Consider the following 27,885-nt stretch of genomic DNA (forward strand, 5'->3'; position numbering starts at 1 on the left):
TTTCTAGCAATTTAGGTTTATCATTTAAGATTGCATAAAGATGACCATTAACCAATTTGTTTGTTATAGGGTCAAATCGGCAACACTGAAGGCCTGGTAGTGTATGTATTACTGCATCAGAGGCGCGCAGGAGCTACCTTTGGCTTGTCCTATCTCCTTGCTAGATCACTTAAGGGCAGAGGGCTGTGGGGGGGGGGGGCTTGCTGGGGCACAGGATGATCCCATTAGGGGTGCCCGGCAGGGGTCAAGTCCTGGGGTAAAAAGTGTGGGAACTCCCACCCAAGATCCACTCCCCCACCAAAAAAATAAAAATTATACGCTTATACGCATAATTACTAAACTGCATGTTTTTTTTTTTCGATCCACTGTACCTTAGTAATCCTTTATGTTACTGGCCGCTTCCTGTATATGGATTAATCGGGTAGTGTGCGGGTATTCCGTCACGGATACCCGCACACTACCCGATGAATCCATATACAGGAAGCGGCCAGGATTACTAAGGTTCGCCTGCCCCTGACAGTGACTCGAGCTGGGCATCGCCGCTTAGTGAAGGATTGGCTCGGGCCGCTCGGCTGCTCTAGTCCTGCTCTAGAACTGAGTTCCTGCTGTGAAAAAAGTGCAGGAACTCCGTTCCCACGCGTTCCCGCAGGACTTGAGCCCTGGTGCCCGGGATGGGTATTACCCCCTCAACCAATGGTTCCATTAGCCAGCGTTCATACCACCTTCTTGTCCACTAGCCAGGGGTAAAGTCTAAATCTTCTCTCATTCTACCTACTGTGGCACCTTGAAACACCAGCAGGGGCCCTGTTGCTGATACCTTGTTTTATTTATACCTGTTTATGATGTTGTACAACTTGCCTTATGTCGTACCGACATATTGTAATGTCCGTCTTTTGATCTGATTTGAAAAAAAAAAAAAATCTATTGAAAGTAAAAAAAAAAAAAAAAAGATGACCATTAACCATAATCCACATTAATGTGGCCTTCATCAAAAATCTTCTTTTAGCTGCATCTGCACAGAAGTCAGTCACTCCACAATGGCAACCAGGCTGTGTCCACGGAACCTTCACAAGGCTTTCGAATGAGAGCAGCAACCACGTCAGTAGTGTACAAGTTTTTTTTTGCTGTCTCCCTACTGGGAAAATTAAGCTGCTCTATTTCTCCTGTTGGCTATCCACATAGAAAATGATTGGGAATTCAAAATGTTACAATTGCCCCAAACAGAAATTGTAGAGATTTACTCTCAGTGCCTGTTCCATCTCCATGACAGGAAGTGAAGAGAATTATCCAAAATTACATAGCAAACCCTTTAACCTGTCCTTATAGAAAAGTTTTTGGGTATCCATAAACTATAAGTGACTTGCTACTTTTCAGTGCCAACAAAGGAATTACGGTACTTTTTTTGCTATTCGTAATTTGGAACAATGGCTCCTGGCTGCAGTGATATAAAGATGAGGGGTGAAAGGGGGCAGGGAGGAACCTGAACCCCATTTACACAGGGCCCCCTTAGTTTACTGGAGGGGTTTCCATGACTGATTTATCATAATATTGATACATTGATCATCCCAATGCCATAGGTATTGTCCTCCATGTAATAATATGTACGAGTTCTATTCATTCCGGATAACACTTTTTCACTGGCACTAAAATATTTTCCCTAAAGCTCTTGATAGTGGTGAAATCAGCTTTAAATGTATTTTTACATTTCAATGCATTTGTACTAAAATACATTTTTATCAACAATATTTAGAGACAAAAATAAGCTTCAAACGTGGTGGTCCATAAAACTGTGTCTATTGCTATAACTGCAACCAGAGGACGTAGGATAGGAAGTTAAAGGGTAAATGTTTGATGCTCAGTAGTAGTTAATGATATGCAGAATCACCAGTCCCCTTTAGACTTGAGGTGAAATTGAACTGCATAAATACTATCAGGCTAGATTCCTGCCAAATAAACCACAAACATGCCCACTGGATTGATCGTAAAATATGCAATGGGATATAAACAGGAAGGGTACACCTATTTAGAAGGCAGTGTCATTTTCTGGGCAGCAATCCTTCCCAGCCAAAATTTCTGCTACTTCTTCCAAGAGTCAAAAATGGATGTTGTTTGCCTTAGTAAAGATTCGTAATTGGCCCCATATAGTCTTGTAGGAGAATGTGATGTAGACTACATAAAAGGGAAGGCGAGAAGGCACCCAATGTTAGGGAAAATTATCCTTTAAGTAGATGTAAACACTCACATATACCCAGTGAAGTGAATAGCCTCCGATGATACACAGAGATGAAACAAATCTCCCTACATTAGTTTTACATATATATCTACTGTCTTCAGATTTCTACACTCTTTAGAGTGCACATTGTCTTATAAATTTTGGGCCAAATTCTCAAAAAACCTGCCTAACTTAACTTTCAGCAGTTAAGTTACACAGGCGTTAAATTTCTACCTAAGTGCCAGATCCACAAAGCACTTACCTAGAAATTACACGCCGTGTAACCTAAGTGCCTCCGTCGCAAGGCGGTCGTCTGCTCGAGGGGGCGATTCCTATTCAAATGAGGCGCGCTCCCGCGCCGGACGTTCGGCGCATGCGTGTGACGTCATTTTTCCCGACGTGCATCGCGCGAACGTACTTTACGCCGGGCTTTGTGGATCGCGACGGGACAATAAAGTTGCGTCGGGTAAAAAAAAAAATACGCGCCTGGAAAAAAAATTAGAAATTTAAAAAAAAACGCGGCGATCGAAAAAAAGGTTTGTTTTTACAAGGTCTAAACAGTTTAGGCCTTGTAAAAGCATCCCTAATTTTACGTATGCAAAACGTAACTTACGCAGAAAACACAAAGCTAAAAAGCTTTGTGGATCTGCCTAAGTCCTCATTTGCATACGCAAAGCGGCATTTCGACTCGAAATGCCCCCAGCGGCGGATGCGGTACTGCATCCTAAGATCCGACAGTGTAAGTGTCTTACAGATGTCGGATCTTCTGACTATCTTTGGAAAAATCCTTCTGAGGATCGTTTCCAAAGATAGCCACAGGGATACGCAGGCTGAACAGCAGTTCCGCCTGCGTATCTCCTTTGAAGATTTGGCCCTTTGTTTTCTCATTTAGCAATGACAGGGCAGTCTGGGCATACACTGTGTGAGAGCTGATTGAAGAAAAAGTACATGCCCCCTCCACATAGGCAGAGCAACGAAGAAAGTTGCGGAGCTGTATTATGAATAGACAAGCTCTCTGCTTATCTATCCCTAAGCTCCCTCCGACACAAATTCCTGTCTGCTTTTATCTCATGTGTCAGAGAACTTGTCAGAAGGTATCATGCTGATAAGAAAGGAACAGAGCAGCAGAAATACACAGGACTTAGGAGAGAGATATGTAAACATAATAAACAAATATATGTGCTTAGGTCAGATTTCATGAATGGGGTTCACAACCACTTTAACCACTTCCCGCCTGGCCTATAGCATATTGACTACTGGGAAGTGGTTCTGTTACCCTGACTGGGCGTCAACCCTTGGAAGCACGCAGCGTGGCAATCACAAGTGCGGCGTGTCAGTCTGACACGCCGCATTTCCGATCATGATAAGGAGCCTCTGTCAGAGGCTTCTTACCACGTGAATTTCCGATGAAAAAACTCAGATGGGGCTAAACACTATCGGAATAGCAGATGGAAAAAGTCCGTCTGACTTTTTCCATTGGAAATTACAGTCGTGTGCACGGCATAAGAATTGGTAGGTTGCAATATAAATGTTTGCTTTTGGGTTTAACACCACGTTAAGCACAGGCTTATTATTTTGGTAGCGCATCGTGGGAAAAATGACTGCTGCAAATCTGAGCAAAAAATAATTACATACTGAACAGCTGGAATGGTACATTCTGTATTACTACAATTGCCACTGTATGGATCCATAATATAATAGATTCTTTTTTATCCACACGGGATTCAGTAATTCATCCAACATGCTGAATATACAGATTTTTCCAACCTGCCAAAACACATTTGGGGGAAGAAAAAAAACGTATTAATGTGTATGCAAACCCAAATACATTTTTCTTGCATTTAGTAGCATTACTGTCAGCTGGCCATTAGTAACTCCTTTAGTTGGCTGCTGGGCTGCCTATCCGATCAGATAGGCAGTTCAATGGCCAATGAAAATGCACATGCCAGGCTGACAATGCTGCTGCTAATTGCAAAGCAATGGCTCTGTGGCAGAAACGATGGCCTAGATTCACGTAGGGCGGCTTTACGTTGTGCGGGCGTAGCGTATCTTATTTACGCTACGTCACCGCTACTTAGAGAGGCAAGTGCTGTATTCAGAAAACACTTGCGTCCTAAGTTACGGCGGCGTAGCGTAAATCGACCGGCCTTAGCGCGCGTAATTCAAAGTAGGCAGGTCGTGGGCGTGTTGTATTTAAATTAAGCGTGACCCCATGTGGATGCATAGCCGAACGAACGGCGCATGCGCGCGCATGCTCAGTATCACGTCGTATTTACGCCCAAAGATATGCTGGCTTAATGCCTGTGACATGAACGTAACCTACGCACAGCCCCATTCACGTACGACTTACGTAAACAACGTAAAAAGATACGCTTGTTCCGACGTCCATACCTTGCATGGGCTGCGCCACCTAGAGACCTGCTTTATCTTTACACTGGTGTATGTCTTATGTAAACGGCGTAACTAATTGCGACGGGCGTACGTACGTTTGTGAATCGGCATATCTTGACCATTTAGATATTCGACGCGGAAATCAACGGAAGCGCCACGTAGCGGCCAGCGTAAATATGCACCCCAAGATACGACGGCGTAGGAGACTTACGCCGCTCGTATCTTGGCCAAATCTATGCGTTACTGATTCTATGAATCAGGCGCATAGATACAACGGCGGCTATTCGGACTTACGACGGCGTATCTGGAGATACGCCGTCGTAAGTCTTTGAGAATCTGGGCCTATAAGTTTTACAAAAATGATTTCCTTAAGAAAACTGTATGCAATGAGGCATGGAAAGTAAATTTTCAGGTTAACATAAACTTTAACCACTTCCTGCTCATAGAACGTACTAGTCTTGGTTTGATCAAATGTTTTTAAGGGTAGAGGAGAGTTCTGGGGTCTAATAGATCCCAGATGTCTTAGTAAAGAGAAACGGTCACTGCCCATGCTATCACAAGGGATATTGTTCATCCCTTTTCAAAAAAATGAAAAGAGACAGTTTAAAAAAAGAAAAGAAAAAATAAGAATAATAATAAAAAAAGTTAAGCGCCCCTGTTTTCCCTTGCTAGCACGAAAAGGCGAACGCATACATATGTAAACGATGTTCGCACCACACACGAGAGGTGTCGCCACAAACAATTTAGCAAGATCAATTGTTCTTGAGCCAGATCTCTTGTGTAACTGGTACCCTTTAAAGGCTTTTAAAGCATCACCTATGGAGATTGTTAAGTACCGTAATCTGTTGTCATTCCACAAGCGTGCGCAATTTTAAAGCAGGACACGTAAGGTAGCTAGTTACTCGGCGTAACATCATCTTTTGTATTTTACCGAACAATTGGGTATTATATTGTGTTTTGTGAATTAAATTTTTCGACATAAATTGTTTATTTTTATGTAGGGGAGGATTGTCAGAATGTGCCTGGTAGGCAAGTGGTTAACCTGAGGACTGGTGTAGTTCAACAACTGGGTGAAAAACTGAAATATTAAGCAAGTAGACTATGCTTGTATGCCTAGCAAGGCTAAATGTTTAATTTTGATTGGAGTATACCTTATATATAGATATCAATAAATACTATCTATCTATCTATCTAGATATATATCTATATAAATATATATAGATATATATCTATATCTATATATAGTGCCTTGCAAAAGTATTCACCTCACTTGGCTTTTTACCTATTGTGTTACATTACAGCCTTTGGCCTTTTATAAAACTGATAATTGGCATGTGCGGATGTATTCACCCCCTTTGTTATGAAGCCCATAAATAGCTCTGGTGCAACCAATTACCTTCAGAAGTCACATAATTAGTGAAATGATGTCCACCTGTGTGTGATCTAAGTGTCACATGATCTGTCATTACATATACACACCTTTTTGAAAGGCCCCAGAGGCTGCAACACTTAAGCAAGAGGCACCACTAACCAAACACTGCCATGAAGACCAAGGAACGCCCCAAAGTAAGGGGCAACGTTGTTGAGATGTACAAGTCAGGGTTAGGTTATAAAAAAAATATACAAATCTTTGATGATTCCTATGAGCACCATCAAATCTATCATAACCAAATGGAAAGAACATGGCACAACAGCAAACCTGCCAAGAGACGGCCGCACACCAAAACTCACGGACCGGGCAAGGAGGGCATTAATCAGAGAGGCAGCACAGAGACCTAAGGTAACACTGGAGGAGCTGCAAAGTTCCACAGCAGAGACTGGAATATCTGTACATAGGATGGCAATAAGCCGTATGCTCCATAGAGTTGGGCTTTATGGCAGAGTGGCCAGAAGAAAGACATAACTTTCAGCAAAAAAAACAAATGCCACGTTTTGAGTTTGCGAAAAGGCATGTGGGAGACTCCCAAAATGTATGGAGGAAGGTGCTCTCCTCTGATCAGACTAAAGTTTATCTTTTTTGGCCAACAAAGAAACGCTATGTCTGGCGCAAACCCAACACACACATCACATCACCCAAAGAACACCATCCTCACAGTGAAACATGGTGGTGGCGGCATCATGCTGTGGGAATGTTTTTCAGCAGTCAGGACTCAGAAACTGGTCAGAGTTGAGGGAAATATGGATGGTGCTAAATACAGGGATATTCTTGAGCAAAACCTGTAACACAGGTTGTGTGATTTGACGCTAGGATGGAGGTTCACCTTCCAGCAAGACAATGACCCCAAGGAGCTGTGATAGCCGCAAAAGGTGGCACTACAAAGTATTGACTTTAGGGGGGGTGAATAGTTATGCACATTTACTTTTTCTGTTATTTTGTCCTATTTGTTGTTTGCTTCACAATAATAAAAAAAAAAAAAATCTTTAACTACTTCCCACCCAGTCAATAGTAAATTGACGTCCGGGAGGTGGTTGTGTTATACTGACTGGACGTCTATTGACTTCCAGCAGGATAACATGCCGGCGCGTGCCCATGGGGGCATGCAGCGCAGCGATCGGTGATTCGGGGTGTCAGTCTGACACCCTGCATCTCCGATCTCGGTAAAAACCCTCCGGCGGAGGCACTTTACCACATGATCAGCCATGTCCAATCACGGCTGATCACGATGTAAACAGGAAGAGCCGTTGATCGGCTCTTCCTCACTCGCCGTCTGACAGACGCGAGTAGAGGAGAGCCGATCGGCAGCTCTCCTGACAGGGGGGGGGGGTTCGCACTGATTGTTTATCAGCGTAGCCCCCCCTTGGATGCCCACACTGAACCGCCAGGACCACCAGGGAATGGGGCAACATGTGGATGGCCAGGTACATCCCCCATGGCCATCCACATGTAAAAACAAAAGCACAATAGATGCCAATCAGTGCCCACAAATGGGCACTGACTGGCAACATGGGCACTGACTGTCAAAAATTAGTAAATAAACAAGTGATGCCCAGCAATGCCGTCAGTGCCACCCCTCAGTGTCCATCAGTACCACCTCTCAGTGTCCACCAGTGCCACTTCTCAGTGCCCATCCATGCCCAGTGCCCACCTATCAGTGCCCATCTGTGCCACCCATAAGTACCCATCAGTGCCGCCTATGAGTGCCCATCAGTGCCGCCTATGAGTGCCCATCAGTGCCGCATACCAGCGCCGCCTATCAGTGCCCATCAGTGCCGCCTCATCGGTGCCCATCAGTGCCACCTCATTGGTGCCCATCAGTGCCGCCATATCAGTGCCCGTTATTGAAGAAGAAAACTTAATTATTTACAAAAAAATGTACAGAAAAAAAATAAAAACTTTTTTTTTTTTTTAATTTTCGGTCTTTTTTTAAAATAAAAAACGCATAGGTGATCAAATACCACCAAAAGAAAGCTCTATTTGTGGGTTTGGCTACAGTGTAGAATGACCGCGCAATTGTCATTTAAAGTGTGACAGCGTTGAAAGCTGAAAATTGGCTTGGGCAGGAACGTGCGTAAGTGCCTGGTATGGAAGTGGTTAAAGTTGTGGGCATGTTCTGTAAATTAAATGATGCAAATCCTCAAACAATCCATGTTAATTCCAGGTTGTGAGGCAACAAAACACGAAAAATGCCAAGGGGGTGATTACTTTTTCAAGGCACTGTGTGTGTATATATATTTATATATATATATGTGTGTGTGTGTGTGTGTGTGTGTGTGTAATACAGATTGACTCAAAGTCAATGTTAGGGAGCAGCTAAAACAGTTGTGCCTTGGTTATCCTGTTTGCCAGAATAGAGTCCCAAGGCCTGGGGTTGGCTGGGAACTCTGGGCTATTAGACGCCTGCCCTGGGGCCGATTTCAGGCCGATCCTGGGTGGGTGCATGCTGGGTGAGCTGCTAGTCTGAATGGAAGGGGGTAGGCAAGTGGCACCGGACAGAGCCAGGATCTCCATCTACCGCTTACCCAGCGCCGCTGAGTAACATGCAAAGTCCCGTCTCCTGAACCGGCTCCTATGATGGACATCACACTGGTCCAATGCCGGGACATGTGACGTCCATTATAGGAGCCGCCGATCAAGAGGTTGGCCACGCCAGGTGAGTGGGAAATTCCCACTCTGTATAAACCGGCGGCTCTCCTCTCCTGATGGCACTGTTGTCTGATCAGGCTGCATGGGCACAGGTAAGGCTGAGCTGGTGATGGGATGGACACAATTAATGATCAGGCTGCATGGGCACAGGTAAGGCTGAGTTGGTGATGGGATAGGCACAGGTGAAACTGAGTTGGTGATGGGATGGGCACTGTCAGATCAGGCTGCATGGGCGCAGGTAAGGCTGAGCTGGTGATGGGATGGGCATCAGGCTGCATTGATGCCTGATGATGAGGCTGCCTTGATGGGCACTAGTTAGGCTGCAGTGATGGGCACTGCCAATGCCCCAGCACTAATCTTCACACCCCCCTCCTGATGTCGGAAGGGGGTGTCGTTGGATCCAATCACAGGCTTCTCTTAGGCCCCGTACACACGACCGGATCTATCCGCTGGGATTGATCCGCGGATCAGTTCCAGCAGATAGATCCGGTCGTGTGTAGGGCCTAGCGGACATTTTCAGGCGGACATTTGTCCAGCCGACGGTTTTCAAGCGGATAAAAATTTCTTAGCATGCTAAGAAATCTATCCGCTGGAAACCTGTCCAGCGGACTTATCCGGTCGTCTGTACAGACTCACCGGATAAGTCCGTCCGATCCCCATCCCTTGCATGCGTTGTAATGATTCGACGCATGCGTGGAAGTATTTACCTTCCAGGGTCGCGCACGTCGCGGCGTCATTGTCGCGGCGATGGCGCGGCCAAGTCACAGCGGATGTTTTCCGCGGGGATTTTGATCTGATGGTGTGTACAGCCATCAGATCAAAATCCGCCAGCGGATTTATCCGCTGGTAACGGTCCGGCGGACCGTTTTCAGCGGATATCCCCTCGTCTGTACGAGGCCTTAGAGACTGACCTAGGGCGGCGTTCACATTCATAATTAGAAGTGTAGGTTTTCATTCAATTATGTTTTTCTCAAATATTATTGTGATTTGCTTATGCCAGTATGTGTCTTTTTTGTATATTTGAAGTTTAATTTTAATGACAGGTCCAGTTTAAGGCTGCTATAGATGGACAGGTTTCTTATCAGTGTCATCCAAAGATCACACACACTATAGAATCATTTTTCCTGCCTTTCTTCTTGACAATCACCATGGCAACAAACCTGTTGCAATCGTTTTTTTCAGACTTTTTAATAAGCTGCTCAGATTTTCAATATAAAATATGCAAGGGATTGCAAAACCACAGTGATTTGTATCAGTGCAATTAGTCATGTGGTTGCTAAAATAAAAAACTAAAAAATCTGTTTTTGTCTTATTTATTGGATATATAATTAATGAAAGTATCTGAACAATGAGACTGCCCATTTTAGCAATCAAACAGATACAGAAGTGCTGAAATGTAGGCTACTGTTTATGAATGTTTTGGAGGTTTAAAAGACTAACATTTTCAGGAAATTCAAAATAGCTCTGTGGAAACTTGATAAAATGATAATGGCTCACTAAATGAATGCAGAGAAACCACAGAGGCCTATTAGAATACAATGTACCACAGAATGCATTTTCTTGGGTGCAGAACCTGGTACATTACTGAAACCTCCTGAGGTGTTTTAATAAGAAGAAAAAAGGGGCTTTTATACTAACTCGCCAACATCCTAACCAGGTAGGCTGATGAATGTCTTTTGAAAATTTGCATTTAACATTAAATTTTGGAGTGAATGAACTTTTCTAAACAAAAAAAAATTGGCCCAGATTCACAGAGAGCGGGCGCACATTACGCCGCCATAGCGCAAACAATGTACGCTACGCAAACGCAGCGCAGAGAGGCAAGCATGGAATTCACCAAGCCAGTGCTCCCAACGCTGCGCTGGGTTTCGAAGGCGTACGCCGGCGTAGGTGGAAGTGGGCGTGAGCCATGCAAATGAGGCGTGATCCCATGCAAATGATGGGCCGAGCGCCAGACAGATACGTATCACGAACTGCGCATGCGCTGAGACGTGGACGCATCCCCCTGCGCATGCTCACAACCAAGTCGGAACAACTGCCTAAACTACGCCGGATCACTGTGTACGGCGTGAACGTAACCTACACCCAGCCAGACACGTCCAACGTAAAAAACGCCGGCTTGTGTTCCCTGGTGCAGACCTTTGCATGTCTGCTGCTGGGTTACACCTCCTTTATGGGGAATAACTTTGCGCCGGACGTACAACTTACGCGCACTGCGTCGGGCGCACGTATGTTCGTGAATCGCCGTCCAGCCTAAATGTGTGCCCACCACCGGCGTAGGCAAGTTACGTCGGCGGGATGAAGCCTGTTTTTAGGCACATCTTAGTTTGTGGGTCCGGCGCACAGATACGACGGCGCACATTTGCACTTATGTCGGCGTATCTTGTTATACGTCGGTGTAAGTGCTTTGTGAATCTGGGCCATTCTCTGTTAGAAATTTTGTTTTTTCTAGAAACGTTTTCCATCCTGCTCCTTTGAATTTAGTCCAAACTGCTGTTCAAAACTAAAGTTGATTCGAAAATATTGAAAGAACAGGATTTGGGGTTTTAAAGGTACTAGAGATAATAGTCAGTACAACAAAATATATAAAACAAATAGAAAATATTTTATCAATAACAGCAATTATAAAACTGATAAATACTAATCATTAACCATTACGGGCATACATCTAATACCCAACATGTAACAGTGATAGATTGTATAGAGTTGCCAGTAGCGTCCAATTTTTTCAACAGTTTTGCCTGTAAGGCTTCATCAGGACTGAACACGGAGAGATATTTTGAATAATTTTTCATAAGAAGTCCAACTTTAGATGTAAAGAAATACCAGGTACCTACCCCTGCGGTAAATGCAGTTTCTGCGGGTTAATTTTGGCAGGTAAAACCATTGCCCTCCCAAATAATACTATATGGACACCTAAACACAAGACTAATTGCCAATATATTTTTGCTGTCTAGATAATGAAGTGCCTTCTATATAGGCAAAACAAAGCGCCATTTGTTTTGTAGGATCAGGGACATGTTTTCTTGATCGCGAAGCGTAAAATGGAAACACCAATCAGCCATCATGTTGGCCTTTACCATGATTTTAACCACTTAAGACCCGGACCTTTAGGCAGCTAAAGGACCCGGACAGTTTTTGCGATTCGGCACTGCGTCACTTTAACTGACAATTGCACGGTCGTGCGACGTGGCTCCCAATCAAAATTTGCCTCCTTTTTTTCCCACAAATAGAGCTTTATTTTGGTGGTATTTGATCACACCTGCGTTTTTTTTGTTTTTTTTTGCGCTATAAACAAAAATAGAGCAATAATTTTGAAAAAAATGCAATATTTTTTACTTTTTGCTATAATAAAAATCCCCCAAAAAAAAATATATATATATATATATATATATATATATATATATATATAAAAAATCCTCAGTTTAGGGCGATACGTATTCTTCTACCTATTTTTGGTAAAAAAAATCGCAATAAGCGTTTATCGGTTGGTTTGCGCAAAATTTATAGCGTTTACAAAATAGGGGATAGTTTTATTGCATTTTTATAAAAAAAAAATGTTTTACTACTAATGGTGGCGATCAGCGATTTTTTTTTTATGACTGCGACATTATGACGGACACTTCGGACAATTTTGACACATTTTTGGGACCATTGTCATTTTCACAGCAAAAAATGCATTTAAAATGCATTGTTTACTGTGAAAATTACAATTGCAGTTTGGGAGTTAACCACAAAGGGGCGCTGAAGGGGTTATGTATGACCTCATCTGTGTTTCTAACTGTAGGGGGGTGTGGCTGTAGGAATGTAGAACTACACTCTTGTAATCCATAGGAGAAGCATAGCCAGAACAGCTTTGGCTATACTTAACTGTGTTACAGTAATGTAGAGGATTCATTCAAGCGGGGGTTCACCCAAAAAAAATATTCTAACATTACATTAAGCTCCATTCCGACATTGACTGTACGCCGATCGTTTTTTTTTTTTTTTTTGCCGTACATACCGTTATATCTTTATTTTCCCCCCTGGCTTCTGGGTAGTGAATCCCGCGGGAGTGGGCGTTCCTATGCACAGGCTAATTGATTGACGTATGACATAAGCTTCCCCCCGGCGCATACGGCCGCGTCACGAGTTGCCGAAAGAAGCCGTACTGCAAGTCGGCTCTATACGGCGATATACGATGCCTGCGCACCGACGTTCGGTTTCTTTCGGCAACTCGTGACGCGGCCGTATGCGCCGGGGGGAAGCTTATGCCATACGTCAATCAATTAGCCTGTGCATAGGAACGCCCACTCCCACGGGATTCACTACACGGAAGCCGGGGGGTGGGATTAAAGATATAAAGGTATGTACGACAAAATGTATGTACGTATAGTCAATGTCTGAATGGAGCTTAATGTAATGTTAGAATTTTTTTGGGGGGTAAACCCCCGCTTTAAGGTGAAAAAAAAAACATCTGCTTTTACAACCACTTAAATTTTTTCTTTGCACCAGCAAAAAATACACAAAGACACAAATACACAAATAATGTAAGAGTCAAACATACATACAGCAATGCTTTAAAAGGCCGGATACTGAAGAGGACAGTATATTAGTTAAAGGGAAATTATGCACAGTGGTATCATATTTTATTCTATGAGTTTTCTTCCTGACTTTCAGAAAAAAACACCAAAATGCTACTTCCAATGAGTGACATACAATAGCATTTCTTCTCCAATGTTGCATTGCTTATTAGTATTGGGTACCAGCATAACTGGTGCCTTGACAGTTCTGATAATTCAATATCTTATTGATTGCATTCTAATTCTGGGATATCGTATACTATAGGGTATGTAACAAATCCAAGAGATTTCTTAAGAGTAACATTTGGGGGCAGTCTTCGCACGCATTTGGTCTGATATTTGAGAACAGCGATGGTCCAAAAAAATCTATCTGTAAAGACAGATGGCAGATCTGCCTGAAGATACATTCAGAGTAGGAAGATTCATGCCAGGTTAGTCATTCTTCTACACATATGATGTTTATTTGACTAAAAGATGTTGGATTAAACTTAATCACTATCAATTTTTGAAAGAGTAACTGCACCCTAATCCAGAGACAATTCACATACAAACCTGCGGAGCTGACCAATATCATTTTCTGAGAGGGGGCCTTGTGCATTCTCCACTCAATTCTACAAAGGATTCTTTTACCACTGGAGTATGGAGTACAGAAATCCATAGCACTGCATGGGGCCCCTTCTCGCAGCTCTGCAGCGTTGTATGTCACTGGATCAAGGTGCAATTATTCATTAAAAAAAATTGATAGTGAGAAGCTTTTAAGTATAACAAAAGGTAAAACTTTAAGATAGAATGGAGAGGGATAGGAACACATGTCGGTTTTGTAATTGCTGTCCGTGTCACCATTAGGGAGATTCACCCTCTCTAACACCAAAAACCCTAAATTATGGGTTGTCACCAGAACAGGAAAAGGTGGAAAATTAGAAATGTTTTCAATAGGAATGGCAGGAATTCCCTCACTATGGAAGGATTTCTTTTCACTTCCTGCTTTGGCTATGGGACAGGAAGTAAATGGAAATCTTCCTAAAGCCTCATACACATGATGGGACTTCCATCAGAAAAATCTGTGGATTTTTGTCCGAAGGGCGTTGTCCGTGAACTTGATCTGCATACAGACGGCAGAACTTTTTCATCCAACTTTTTCTTTAGCGCCACCCTTTGGGCAATTTCTGCTAATGTCTTATGGCAGGGGTGTCCAAACTTGATGGGCCACATTTGATGAAGTGAACATGCTCGAGGACCGACCATTTTGCCTGACATTCTTTGAACCATTAAAATTTTATCTAAGTGTTTTTACCCGAGCACTAATACACCGCCCAACAAGAATTCTCTTTGTGGCTGTGTGTGGTGAAGAGATGAGCTCAGGCGTGTTATTTGGATATACTGTTTATATGTCTTTTGTGGCCCCAACGAATCCCCGAGCGCTGCTCAGGACTAAGGTTGAGCTTGAGCGTGTTATTTGGATATACCGTATTTACCAGCGTATAACACGCACAGGCTTACCATTGCCATGAATGCAGCCTCACCATTGCCATGAATGCAGCCTCACCGTTGCCATGAATGCAGCCTTACCATTGCAATCAATGCAGCCTTACCATTGCAATCAATGCAGCCTTACCATTGCAATCAATTCAGCCTTACCATTGCAATCAATGCAGCCTTACCATTGCAATCAATGCAGCCTCACATGTGCCATAAATGCAGCCTTACCATTGCTATCAGTTCAGCCTGATCGATGCCCATCTGCAGCCTCGGAGGGGACAGGGAAGGACAAGTGCCGTCAGATTACAAACAGGAGAATTTCTTGTTTACTCGTGGCCTCTTTAATACAAAGTCCCGCCTCCTATGATAAACAGAACAGTCATCCAATGGCATTCCAGGAAACGGGACTTCCTATTACAGACGCCGCCGAGTAAACAGGAGATTCTCTTTATGTAATCTGATGGCGCACGTCCTGTCCCCTCCGAGGCATCGCCGATAAATACGGTATATATCTTTTGTGGCCCCCAGGGCACAGGGCACATGTGAGGCTGCAATGGGGGGGCCATATTAAATCACCAGGGGGGCCGCAATTGGCCCCCGGCCCGGACTTTGGACATGCCTGTCTTATGGTAAGCATTGGTTCGGAGCATGCGTGTTTGTACTTTGGTTTTTGGTCCGGATTTGTGTACACACGATCTGATAATCCGACGGAACACATTCGTTGTCAGACAATTTGAGAGCATGACCATCCAACATTTGTTGTTGGAAATTCCGACAATTGTCCGATGGAGCATATAGACGGCCGGATTATCTGACAAAACACGTCCATCAGACAATTGTGGTCAGAATATCCGATCGTGTGTACAGGCCTTAATGGGACATAGAAGGCAAAAAAACAAACAACTGATAGGGGTAATATGTTTCCCTTCTGCTATCCATAACAAAAGGAAGTTCTACATTTATGTATAAGCCCAACCTGCTCAGAAGGGCTTGACAAGCAGCTTTATGAGTTTTTTGTGGACTGGCAGGAGGAGCTAAGAGCACACAAAGCTATCAAATAAGTGCAACTGCACCAAGGGTGCAGTCACAATAATTGTTAGGCCCCTTTCACATGTACGGATCCCATGAGGATCTGTAGCTTTATAATCCGCTTGCTCAACAGGGATCGCTCCGTTGATCCCTGCTGAGCCGGCAGATGACAGGGAGGTCCCTACACACTGTGCAGGGACCGCCCCCTGTCAGATCTCCACTCTCCCCTATGGGGGGATGGGATAAACACATACCGTCTGTCCGTGTTCACCCGATCCGCTCCTCAGACAGATGAAAAACTAGGATTTTCCTCCGTCTGCAGAATCGGAGCATAGCGGACACCGATGAGATCGGGTTTCAGCGGATGGATGAAATATGGGCATATGGTCCGCTGGTGTGAAAGAGCTCTTAACCACTTCCCGACGTCCGTACGACTTTATACGGCCGCAGGGTGGTTCTAGTTCTCTAACTCGCTGTCTTTTTACGGCCTCCGCTCCTCCCGGCCACTGGGGGGCGCGTGAGCGCGCCGGCGGCGCGCGTGTCCCCGCTGCATCACTGAGATGCCGATGCGCGTGCCTGGCGGCCGCGATGTCCGCCAGACTCCCGCGATCTGCGGTTACAGAGACAAGGACGTGGATCTGTGGGTGTAAACACACAGATCCATGTCCTGTCAGGGAGAGAGGAGACCAATCTGTGTCTCTTGTACATAGGGACACAGATCGGTCACCTCCCCCAGTCAGTCCCCTTCCCCCACAGTTAGTAACACTCCCTAAGGTACACATTTAACCCCTCCCTTACCCCCTAGTGTTAACCCCTTCAATGCCAGTCACATTTATACAGTAATTAGTTCATATTTATAGCACTGATCGCAGTATAAATGTGAATGGTGCCAAAAATGTGTCAAAAGTGTCCGATGTGTCCGCCATAATGTCGCAGTCCCAATAAAAATCGCAGATCGCCGCCATTACTAGTAAAAAGAAAAAATAATAAAAAATAATAAATCTGTCCCCTATTTTGTAGGCGCTATAACTTTTGCGCAAACCAGTCGCTTATTGCGATTTTTTTTTTCTACCAAAAATATGTAGAATACGTATCGGCCTAGACTGAGAAAAAAATAAATAAAAAAAATTGAGCTATTTATTATAGCAACAAGTAAAAATTTTTTTTTTTTTTTCAAAATTATCGCTCTATTTTTGTTTATAGCGCAAAAAATAAAAACTGCAGAGGTGATCAAATACCACCAAAAGAAAGCTCTATTTGTGGGGAAAAAAGGAAGTCTGGTCAGGAAGGGGGTATATGTGCCCGGTAAGGAAGTGGTTAAAGAGAATCTTTCATCTTGCTCATTCAGGGCTCTTTTAAAAGAACAAAACCCCACCTGCTTTTACCTGCTCACCTTCACCTCAACCCCCCCTCCCCCTTATTACTCTGTAGCAGCCCTTGGTAATTGTCCATTGTGTCCAGGCACAAGGGAACAAACATGCTGCCTTCTTGTTTGATACAGTGTTTGAGAGGAGAGTGTTTGAGAGGAGGAAACCATTAACTTTGTGTAAGCTCTGTCATTGAGCTTACACAGGGTTTTGACTTTCAGGTCAAATGGAAGAATGGAGGGGCAGTAGATCAAGATGAAGATGAGTATTAGTAGTTGGCGGATGTTCTTTTAACAGAAGCTGACACTTTTCCTTAAATGAGTGAAGTGCCTGAGTCTCTTCTTTTTTGTAGTGCTAGGAAAGAAGAAATCAGTGAAATCTTTGTTTTTTTTTTGTTTCATAATTTATGTTTTAGGCTCTTATTTCACTTTAACATGGTAGCTCTTCATGTTAGAGGGTTTATTGTTAAAGGGCCAAATAAATGATTTGTTGATTACTCACTACTTTACCTGCAGTGGTTGATGCATTTACCCAACTGAGTCACATTTGCTGCCATCTGTAAATATCTTGATTTCCCATTCTTCAATAGCAAAGGTATCAGTAACATTTCAGATATTTACCGTAAATTCAATGTTATATTTGCTAACCTGTTTTAGACAATGACTTTTTTTAAATAGGAAATGTTGCTTCTGTAAGTGAATTGGTATTGATCCACTGCTCTTGGTCCCTCTCCATCCACATTTGCTGCACTGCAAATGAGAATTTTAGCTTAAACTGACACTAAACAATGGGCCAGATCCACGAAGCGCGGCGCTTCTTTACGGCCGGCGTAGTGTATCTCAGTAGAATATGTAAATCACTAGATACGCCTATTCACGAACGTACGCCCGGCCGACGCAGTACAGATACGCCGTTTACGTAACGCATTATCAGGCCTAAAGTTATTCCATCAAATAGCTGGAATAGTAATGTTGAGTATGGCCATCGTTCCCGCGTCGAAATTCGAAAATTTTACGTCGTTTGCGTAAGTCGTCCGTGAATAGGGATTTACGTCATTTACGTCCACGTCGAAACCAATAGGACCGTGCACCGTTCGTAAAATACGTCAATCACGTAAGGTCACCCCTCATTAGCATAAAACACGCCCCCTCAGCCGAATTTGAATTATGCGCGCTTACGCCCGCCGGATTTACACTACGCCGCCGTAACTTAGCAGGCAAGTACTTTGTGGATCACGTACTTGCCTCGCTATCTTACGGCGGCGTAGTGTAAATGCCATACGCTACGCCGCCGCAACTATGCGCCCGCCTACCTGAATCCACCTACTAGATAGGTACTTATCTACATATATACTTTAAACGGGTTGTAAACCCTCCTGTTTTTTCACCTTAATACATCCTATAGAATTGGATATATGGGATTGTACAATATTTTTTATTTTATTCTTTATTTTTTTATGGTTGAACTAGATGGACTTGTGTCTTTTTTTCAACCTGACTAACTATGTAACTATAACTACGTAAATTAAGGTGAAAACACTTCTGGCCCCCCAGCCCCCCCCCCCCCTGTTTTACTTACCTGAGCCCCATATTTCCCTTAGCTGAGATGCGCTCTCCCTCTCTGCACTGGGTCCCGACTCTGGATTGGATAGATTGATAGCAGTGTAGCCATTGGCTCCCACTGTTGTCAATCAAATACAATGACCCGGGGGGGGGGGGGGGGGGGACAAGTCTGGCATTTGTGTCTATGGATGCAAATGCTGGACTCGGGAGCGTGCTTGCAAGGTAACCCCCCCCCCCCCGGGGAGAGGGCTTCTCCTAGGGCAGTATTTCTCCACCTGGGGGTCGGGACCCCCTCGAGGGTCAAATGATGATTTGCCAGGGGTCACCGAAACCTGGGATGTTCTATCCCCCCCACCACCACCACCAATGAGTAAGAGAAGAAATACAAATAAAAAATACATGGAAGAGAGATGAAAAGAGGGGGAGGAACAAAGAAAAAGGGAGAGAAAGAACAAGAAAGACGGCTAGAGAAAAGGATGGGGAAAACAAGAAATTAGGATAGAGAGAGATAAAAGGGAAAGAAAGAAGAACAAAGAGAAAGTGGTACATCCTAAAATGTACAATAAGGGGTTTAAATACTGTATGAGTGGAAGGGACTCAAATTACTTGTCTTTCCTTGGGTGCTGACAACCCATACTACGAAAATAATTTTACTGTTAGGGGTCCCCACAACTTGGGAAATTTTATCAAGGGGTCACGGCACTAGAGGTTGAGAACCGCTGTCCTAGGTGGTTTTCTGATGCGAGGAGACGTCGTGAGAGCCGCCGAGGGACCCCAGAAGAGGACGAGCTGCACAGTGGAGGTAAGTATGACATGTTTGTTATTTAAAAAAATAAAACACAAAAGGTTTACAAGCACTTTAAGGCTCGGGCTACACATGGCATTATATAATGTATAAAGCTTTGCTAGTGGGATTTTTACTTATAGTCCAGCTGAAATCAACTCTAATGCCACGTACACACGATGACGTGAAAAATTAAATTTTTTAAATTGGTCATTAAAAACGATCGTGTGTGGGCTCCAGAGCCTTTTTCTTGACGTGAAAAATGGGCATTAAAAATTCGAACATGCTCTTATTTTTCTCGTCGTTTTTCACGTCGTGTGTAGGCTTTAACGACGGGAAAAAAAACGTGCATGCTCAGAAGCAAGTTATGAAACGGGTGCACTCGTTCTGGTAAAACTAGCATTTGTAATAGAAGATAGCACATTCGTCACGCTGTAACAGACTGAAAAGCACGAAGACTGAAAAGCGCTAATCGTCTCTCACCAAACTTTTACAAACATGAAATCAGCAAAAGCAGCCCAAAGGGTGGCGCCATCCGAATGGAACTTCCCCTTTATAATGCCGTTGTATGCGTTGTACGTCACCACGCTTTGCTCGAGCATTTTTCATGAACGTGTGTATGCAAGGCATGCTCGACAAGAATCACGTTGAGAAAAACAACATTTTTCCCATGACATGAAAAATGGTCGTGTGTACGCGGCTTTAGGGATGCAAGATGTCGACATTATTAGGTTTAATTAACATTAAGCTATAGGCAAAGTACATGAACCCATAACAGGTAATCAGCTATCTTCTTTCATTGTTTTGACAGGTCTAAACAGCCGACATCTTACTGTTATGTGTTAATGCACTCTGCAACTTGGACGGTTATTAAAGTGTGCCCTGCATATAATGAATCCAATATGTGGAGGAAATAACATACAATTTATATTTTTTATACCACAAAAAAAATTCCCTTCAAATCTTTGTATATATTATTCAATATTGTTCTCTTCAGCCTCTGCCAGTTCCTTAGCAGGGGGTGACTGCCTATTAGAAAGACAGTACTCAGCATCATTTTACTCAATCGATTCTCCAGGTTGTAATGGAAAGAGAAAACGGTGTCCCTGAGAAACAGGAAGTCTACCCACAGGAGGATCAGGATTGAGGAGATGTGTTAATGAGATGGCATAGCGAGCTCGCTGGAGGGGGGCCGGAAATGGGATGTGGAATTAATTATTGATTAATGCATAATTTACAGATGTTTATCAGAAAGTGATGATAAGAGATACAGCTATTAACCAAGTAGAAATTCTTTAGCTGTAAATTCTTTTTAATAACAGTTGAGATGCCCTCAGGCATCACAAGCAAGCAGCAGCTATTTCCTATTATACCAAACTAAACAGATTTAGGAATCATTTTTTGGAACAGTATGAATTATTATTTTTTTTTGTTTTCTAAATAAGCCCCATCAAATAGATGGCTGTTTATAACTAGCTCAACATAATAAATTCGGCTGTATCAGATACATTTTTTTAATATGTTTTAATTGAAAATGCTTAAAATAATAAGAAAATAAATTTGTACCATTATTGTCTTGCTTAACCACTTAAGAACCGCCTAACGCCGATATACGTCGGCAGAATGGCACAGCTGGGCACAGGCATGTACAGGTACGACCCGATCCGAAGCTCCGTGACCGCGCCTGCGGGACCCGATTGCCACCGATGTCCCGCAATCGGGTCACAGGAGCTGAAGAACGGGGAGAGGTGAGTGTAAACACACCTTCCCCGTTCTTCTCTGTGGCTTGTCACTGATCGTCTGTTCCCTGCTATAGGGAACAACGATCAGTGACGTCACACGTCCAGCCACGCCCCCCTACAGTAAGAATCACTCCCTTAGGGCACACTTAAACCCTTACCCTTACCCTACACACGATTGGTCAAACAGATGAGAATGTTCTGATGGACCATTTTCATCGGACCAAACCGATCGTGTGTGGGCCCCATCGGTTAATTATCCATAGGTTAAAAAAAAAGCAATCGTGTTAAATTTAAATTTAACCGATGGATACCTAACCGATAGAAAAAAAACGATTGTTTGTAGGCACGTCCATCGGTTAAAAATCCATGCATGCTCAGAATCAAGTCGACGCATGCTTGGAAGCATTGAATTTCGTTTTTTTCAGCACGTCGTTGTGTTTTACGTCACCACGTTCTGACACGATCGTTTTTTTAACCGATGGTGTGTAGGCACGACTGACCATCAGTCAGCTTCATCGGTTAACCGATGGAAATGGTCCATCAGACCGTTTTCATTGGATGGACCGATCCGTGTGTACAGGGCTTAAGCGCCCCCTAGTGGTTAACCCCTTCACTGCCATTGACATTTTTACAGTAATCAGTGCGTTTTTATAGCACTTTTCGCTGTGAAAATGACACTGGTCCCAAAAATGTCCGATGTGTCTGCCATAATGTCGCAGTCATGAAAAAAATCACTGATCGCCGCCATTTCTAGTAAAAAAAAAATGATTCATAAAAATGCCATAAAACTATCCCCTATTTTTTAAACGCTATAACATTTGCGCAAACCAATCAATAAAGGCTTTTTTTTTTACCAAAAATAAGTAAAAGAATATGTATCGGCCTAAATTGAGGAAAAAAAAATGTTTTATATATTTTTGGGGGATATTTAATATAGCAAAAAGTTAAAAATATTGCATTTTTTTCAAAATTGTCGCTATATTTTTGTTTATAGCGCAAAAAATAATAACCGCAGAGGTGATCAAATACCACCAAAAGAAAGCTCTATTTGTGGGGGAAAAAATACGTCAATTTTGTTTGGGAGCCACGTTGCATGACCGCGCAATTGTCAGTTAAAGCGACGCAGTGCTGAATCTTAAGTAGTTAAAACAAACCTGAAACATGCATAATGTTCAATCTGGTCTTTCTGCAATACGACTTAATATGCCGCCAATACAGACATTAGAATTGATTTGTGAGTCTGAAATAATCGTCTCCCGGCTATAGTTAGAGTTCAGCAAATGCATAAATTAGGCAAATCTGGCAAACCTCATCTTCTTCAATGATGGTGAATTATCAATTTGCTTCACTAAGCGCATTCAGGTTTCTCCAACCTGTGGATACATCCAGGCAATCACAATTTATGAATTGCATGATGCTCTGCACATTGGACAAATCTTCATGTGCATATTTAAGCAAGATACAAATTCATGAATCAATGAAAAATATGGACTTGGACATATTTGTCTAATTCATAACTGAAAATTTAACACTGCACGGAAATTGGATTAGAATCACCCATCCGTTTCACAAATCAGTTTTCATCTCTCTAGTTATATTATGTAAATTTCTGTCCTGTACAAGTCAGTTACTTTATAAAACGATAATTTTTCAACTTCTGCAAATATAGTTTATTTTTTTAGGGTTTTTTAGCCAGGCTAGAAACACATGCATAGTCAATGAATGTGCAGTTTTTGCTTTGTGTCTGCCTGTTCATTGGGACAGACTGTATAGGGGGTGCCCATTACACTGTCTATGTAAATAAATCCTTCCCCTTACCGTAAAATCTCCTTATACTTCCAGCTAAAGTGACTTAATGACTTCTACCATGTTATATCAGATGCAGGGTTTGCTGGTTTTAGTTTAGATCTATTACACCAAAAGACACAGAAAGACACAGACAGAGGAAACAATTCCATGTCTGATAATGAACCATGAGAATGAATGGATGAGCTGCCACACCAACCTGCTGTCATTCATTCAGCTCCAGTATTTTACTACAATTTCATAGGAGCAAGAAATTAATACTGAACACCGGGTTTTATATATAAAGGAAGAAACTAATCATAGAGTATATGTCAGGGTAGCACACATTTGCTAGGAAATCAAAATGACCCTAAGTCTTGTTATAAGTGTATGTAATAAAAGGGAAATGCACAATATAAAATGATAGATAGATAGATAGATAGATAGATAGATAGATAGATAGATAGATAGATAGATAGATAGATAGATAGATAGATAGATAGATAGATAAGAATGACTCTAGTCTTAATATATGTGCAATAAAATAGAAATGTATATTGAACATTGGGTTTTATATATGAAGGAAGAAACTAATCATAGAGTATATGTCAGGGTAGCACACATTTGCGAGGAAATCATAATGACCCCAAGTCTTGTTATATGTGCATGTAATAAAAGGGAAATGTACAATATCAAATTATAGATAGATAGATAATAGATACATGGATGATAAATAGACAGATTGCTTGGATGATAGATAGATAGATAGATAGATAGATAGATAGATAGATAGATAGATAGATAGATAGATAGATAGATAGATAGATAGATAGATAGATAGATAAGAATGACCCTAGTCTTGTTATATGTGCATGTAATAAAATAGAAATGTACAATATAAAATTATAGATAGATGGATAATATATAGACAGATTGATTAGATAGATAGATAGATAGATAGATAGATAGATAGATAGATAGATAGATAGATAGATAGATAGATAGATAAAGAATGACCCTATTATTCTAATATGTGCATGTAATAAAATAGAAATGTACAATATAAAATTATAGATAGATAGATAGATAGATAGATAGATAGATAAAGAATGACCCTAGTCTTCTTATATGTGCATGTAATAAAATAGAAATGTACAATATAAAATGATAGATAGATAGATAGATAGATAGATAGATAGATAGATAGATAGATAGATAGATAGATAGATATATGGATGATATATAGACAGATTGATTGGATGATAGATAGATAGATAGATAGATAGATAGATAGATAGATAGATAGATAGATAGATCGATAGATCGATCGATAGATAAGAATGACCCTAGTATTTTTATAAGTGCATGTAATAAAATAGAAATACACAATATAAATGTATAAATGCATAGACAGGTAAATAGATGGAGTGGATGATAAATGATAGATGTTAAGATAGAAAATTATAGATTATTTATAGATTGCAAGATAGATAGATCAATAGATAGATAGATAGATAGATAGATAGATAGATAGATAGATAGATATTATAGTACTGTTTAATCATTATGAACAGTTTATTTTGTTCTGACTATATATACATTTTGGTGAAATGTTTTTTTCCTTGATTTTGAATTGAAGAAGCTGTATCATAGCCCCCCCACCCCCCTTTGTATAACAGGTTGGAGGAGACCCCAGGGTAACCATTAGTGGTGGGGAAGAATCTATGACACCCATTACTAGCACTCATTCATCTCTCTCCTCTGACAGTCATTCAGGATAGATGGTCTGCCATGGATTTTTTATGAATACAGATCTCAGCATGGTGTCATTAAACCCTCTTCTCCATGTAATCCATACGATGACTTCCCATGTCCTCACCCCACACACATCATTACTAGTTGTAGAGACTCCGTTTTTCTGCTCACCTCAATTTTTTCAATGCGATCCTTGAGCGTCCTGACCGCCTCCTCCAATTCCTGCACCGCCTGTGGGGAGTCCAGGGGTAGATCCCCCATGGCTCCTTCCTTGGGACCCCATCCATCCTTGTCCAGGCCGTTCTCACAGCGGCTGAGCTTCCCGGTGAGCTCCCGGATGGCCTCCTGGTCGGTGAGGATCTGCTTCTTCTGCTGTAGCATGGTGTGTCGGAGCTGCTCGGCGGTGCTCTGAAGGTTGAGGAGCTCTTCTCCAGCAGGTTGGGGGGAGTCTCTCTGTACATCAGAGGGGCACTCCATGGCTAAGGGGGTGCAGATGAGTCTACTGAAGCTGGGGGGAGACTGGCTCTTGGATCCTGGGAGCTCCAGGAAGGCGTCCTTTGATCCGTACAGAGTCTTGACACCATGGAGAGCTCCCAGGCTCTTCTCATTGGGGACGGCTGGAGCCGACTCATTTTCAGCACCAAGGACAGGTCCCTTGGCGGCAGGGTGGACGCTGGCTATAATGCATATGATGGCACCTAGGAATGCAAGCATTCCTGCCACCAGTAAGACGGCCAGAAACTTCAGGGTGACAGCTACAGGGGGGCGATGGAAGAAAAGAGGAGCTTAATGGACGATCCCTCACCGAGCCTAGTACTCTATACAATGCACAGCCCTTGCCTGGGCTCTGACTTAGCAAGGGAGGAGAGGGTTACACGTCATTACTCCCTCCCCACCCCCACTTTCAGTTTTTTTTCCTTTTGTTATTTCTCTAGTGAGTTAGCAAGGCATCTCTTAACCCCTAACTCTTCCATCAGCCTTGATGTACAGGGAATGGGATATTTATAGAGAGATACCATTGGAAATGACGTGGGAACTGATTTATGCAGCATCATCCTCATTTTATTGACACTCTATTTAAATATCAAACACACAAGACAAATATATTGATGATTTGTTACATCATTTCCGACAAGCGCAGCGAGACATTTATTATTGAATAGATTTCTTTGACATCTGAATTGTTAGATGCAAAGGCTGGCTAAAGATTTGTAAACCACCTCTAATGGCATAATGACAGCTTTTTAACTGGAACGTTTTTAGGTAAAGCCTATCAAGGGTTAAAATTAGGGCTGTTACTGATCAAAATTTTTCTGTTCTATTAATCTTTTTTTTTTAATCGATTAATCGACTAATTTCGATTAATTATAACGCACATACAGATCCAGCTACTTTTAGCTGATCTCCTTGCAGGCTGATTCCCAGTGCAGCTACCAACCACTGGGAAAATGGATAGCAGGTTACAAAAAACACACAAAGGCAGCGCTCGATGGGAATAGTATTAAAACTTTTATAGTCTTCAAGTAGGTAACCAAATAAATATTGCAGTGGAGATAAAATCGATGTAGCTACATAAACTGTAAAAATGGTGCGAGTAATACCAAACGGTACCAAAAGCAGTCATAAAAACATGTAGCTAAGTATGATACTGGTATAAAAATGTGTACAACGATACAACTGCTGAATCCAGATGAGGAGAGGTTAACATCAGTAGATGTCCCATGAAGGGAACTATCACAACTCCCAGTGGATGGCTGTAGAATCCCAGGTTGATAGAGGGAAGTGATAGAGGGAAGTGTAACAGACCTTGCGTGTGGCAGATAGTAAGGTCCCGCCGGCATGCAGATATGAAGGCACAGCAAATGAGCCGTTCAGATGGGATATGGCAATCACCGCCGGTGTCCGTGACGTTACTGGATCTCCAACGGAACTCCCTGAAGGCCCAGAAGCCAGCGGAGAGGTGAGTACCAATCAAAATAATTTTAAATCGATCAAAAAGATTTTGATCGATCAAAAAAATTTAAGATTAATCGATTAATTAAAAGTAAATATGCACAGCCCTAGTTAAAATGTAAAATAACATGTTAACTTCAGCAACGGAAGGTTTTAACCCCCTTAACCACTTAAGACCCGGACCATTATGCAGCTAAAGGACGTTGCCCCTTTTTGCGATTCGGCACTGCGTCGCTTTTACGGACGATTGCGCGGTCGTGCGATGTGGCTCCCAAACAAAATTGGCGTTCTTTTTTTCCCACAAATAGAGCTTTCTTTTGGTGGTATTGGATCACCTCTGCGGTTTTTATTTTTTGTGCTATAAGCAAAAATAGAGCAACATTTTTGAAAAAAAATGCAATATTTTTTACTTTTTGCTATAATAAATATCCCCAAAAAAAGATATAAAAAAAGTTATTTTTTCCTCAGTTTAGGCCCATATGTATTCTTCTACCTATTTTTGGTAAAAAAAAATCGCAATAAGTGTTTATCGATTGGTTTGCACAAAATTTATAGCGTTTACAAAATAGGGGATAGTTTTATGGCATTTTTAATAATATTTATTTTTTTACTAGTAATGGCGGCGATCAACGTTTTTTTTTTTGTGACTGCGACATTATAGCAGACGCATCGGACAATTTTGACACATTTTTGGGACCATTGTCATTTTCACAGCAAAAAGTGCTATAAAAATGCATTGATTACTGTGAAAATGACAATTGCAGTTTAGGAGTTAACCACTAGGGGGCGCTGTAGGTGTTATGTGTGACCTCATATGTGTTTTTTAACTGTAGGGGGGCGGGGCTGGACTTGTGACTTCATTGATCGTCTTTCCCTATATCAGGGAACAGACGATCAGTGACACTGCCACTGTGAAGAACGGGGAAGGTGTGTTTACACACACCTCTCCCCGTTCTTCAGCTCCTGTGACCGATCGCGGGACACCGGTGGTGATCGGGTCCCGCGGTCACAGAGCTTCGGACCGAGTCGCAGGCGCGCGCCCGCCCCACGGCTGGGCACTTAAAGGGGACGTACCTGTACGTGCTTGTGCCCAGCCGTGCCATTCTGCCGACGTATATGTGAAGGAGGCGGTCCTTAAGTGGTTAAAGTGTTACTAACAGTAAAATCAGCCTGTATATGC

General features: G+C 42.4%; 1 protein-coding gene across 1 annotated transcript in view; it reads right to left on the reverse strand.

The window, feature by feature from the left end:
• NPTXR (neuronal pentraxin receptor) overlaps positions 1–25,611 on the reverse strand; it is a 92,974-nt gene extending 67,363 nt beyond the window's left edge. Inside the window, exon 1 of the mRNA XM_040359492.1 lies at positions 24,924–25,611. Within this exon, the coding sequence (XP_040215426.1) occupies positions 24,924–25,466 (543 nt within the window). The 5' untranslated portion in view covers positions 25,467–25,611. The remainder of the gene's footprint in view (positions 1–24,923) is intronic.
• Between the last annotated feature and the right edge of the window lie 2,274 nt (positions 25,612–27,885).

The sequence above is a fragment of the Rana temporaria genome, chromosome 7 (assembly GCF_905171775.1).
Source record: "Rana temporaria chromosome 7, aRanTem1.1, whole genome shotgun sequence".
NCBI lineage: Eukaryota > Metazoa > Chordata > Amphibia > Anura > Ranidae > Rana > Rana temporaria.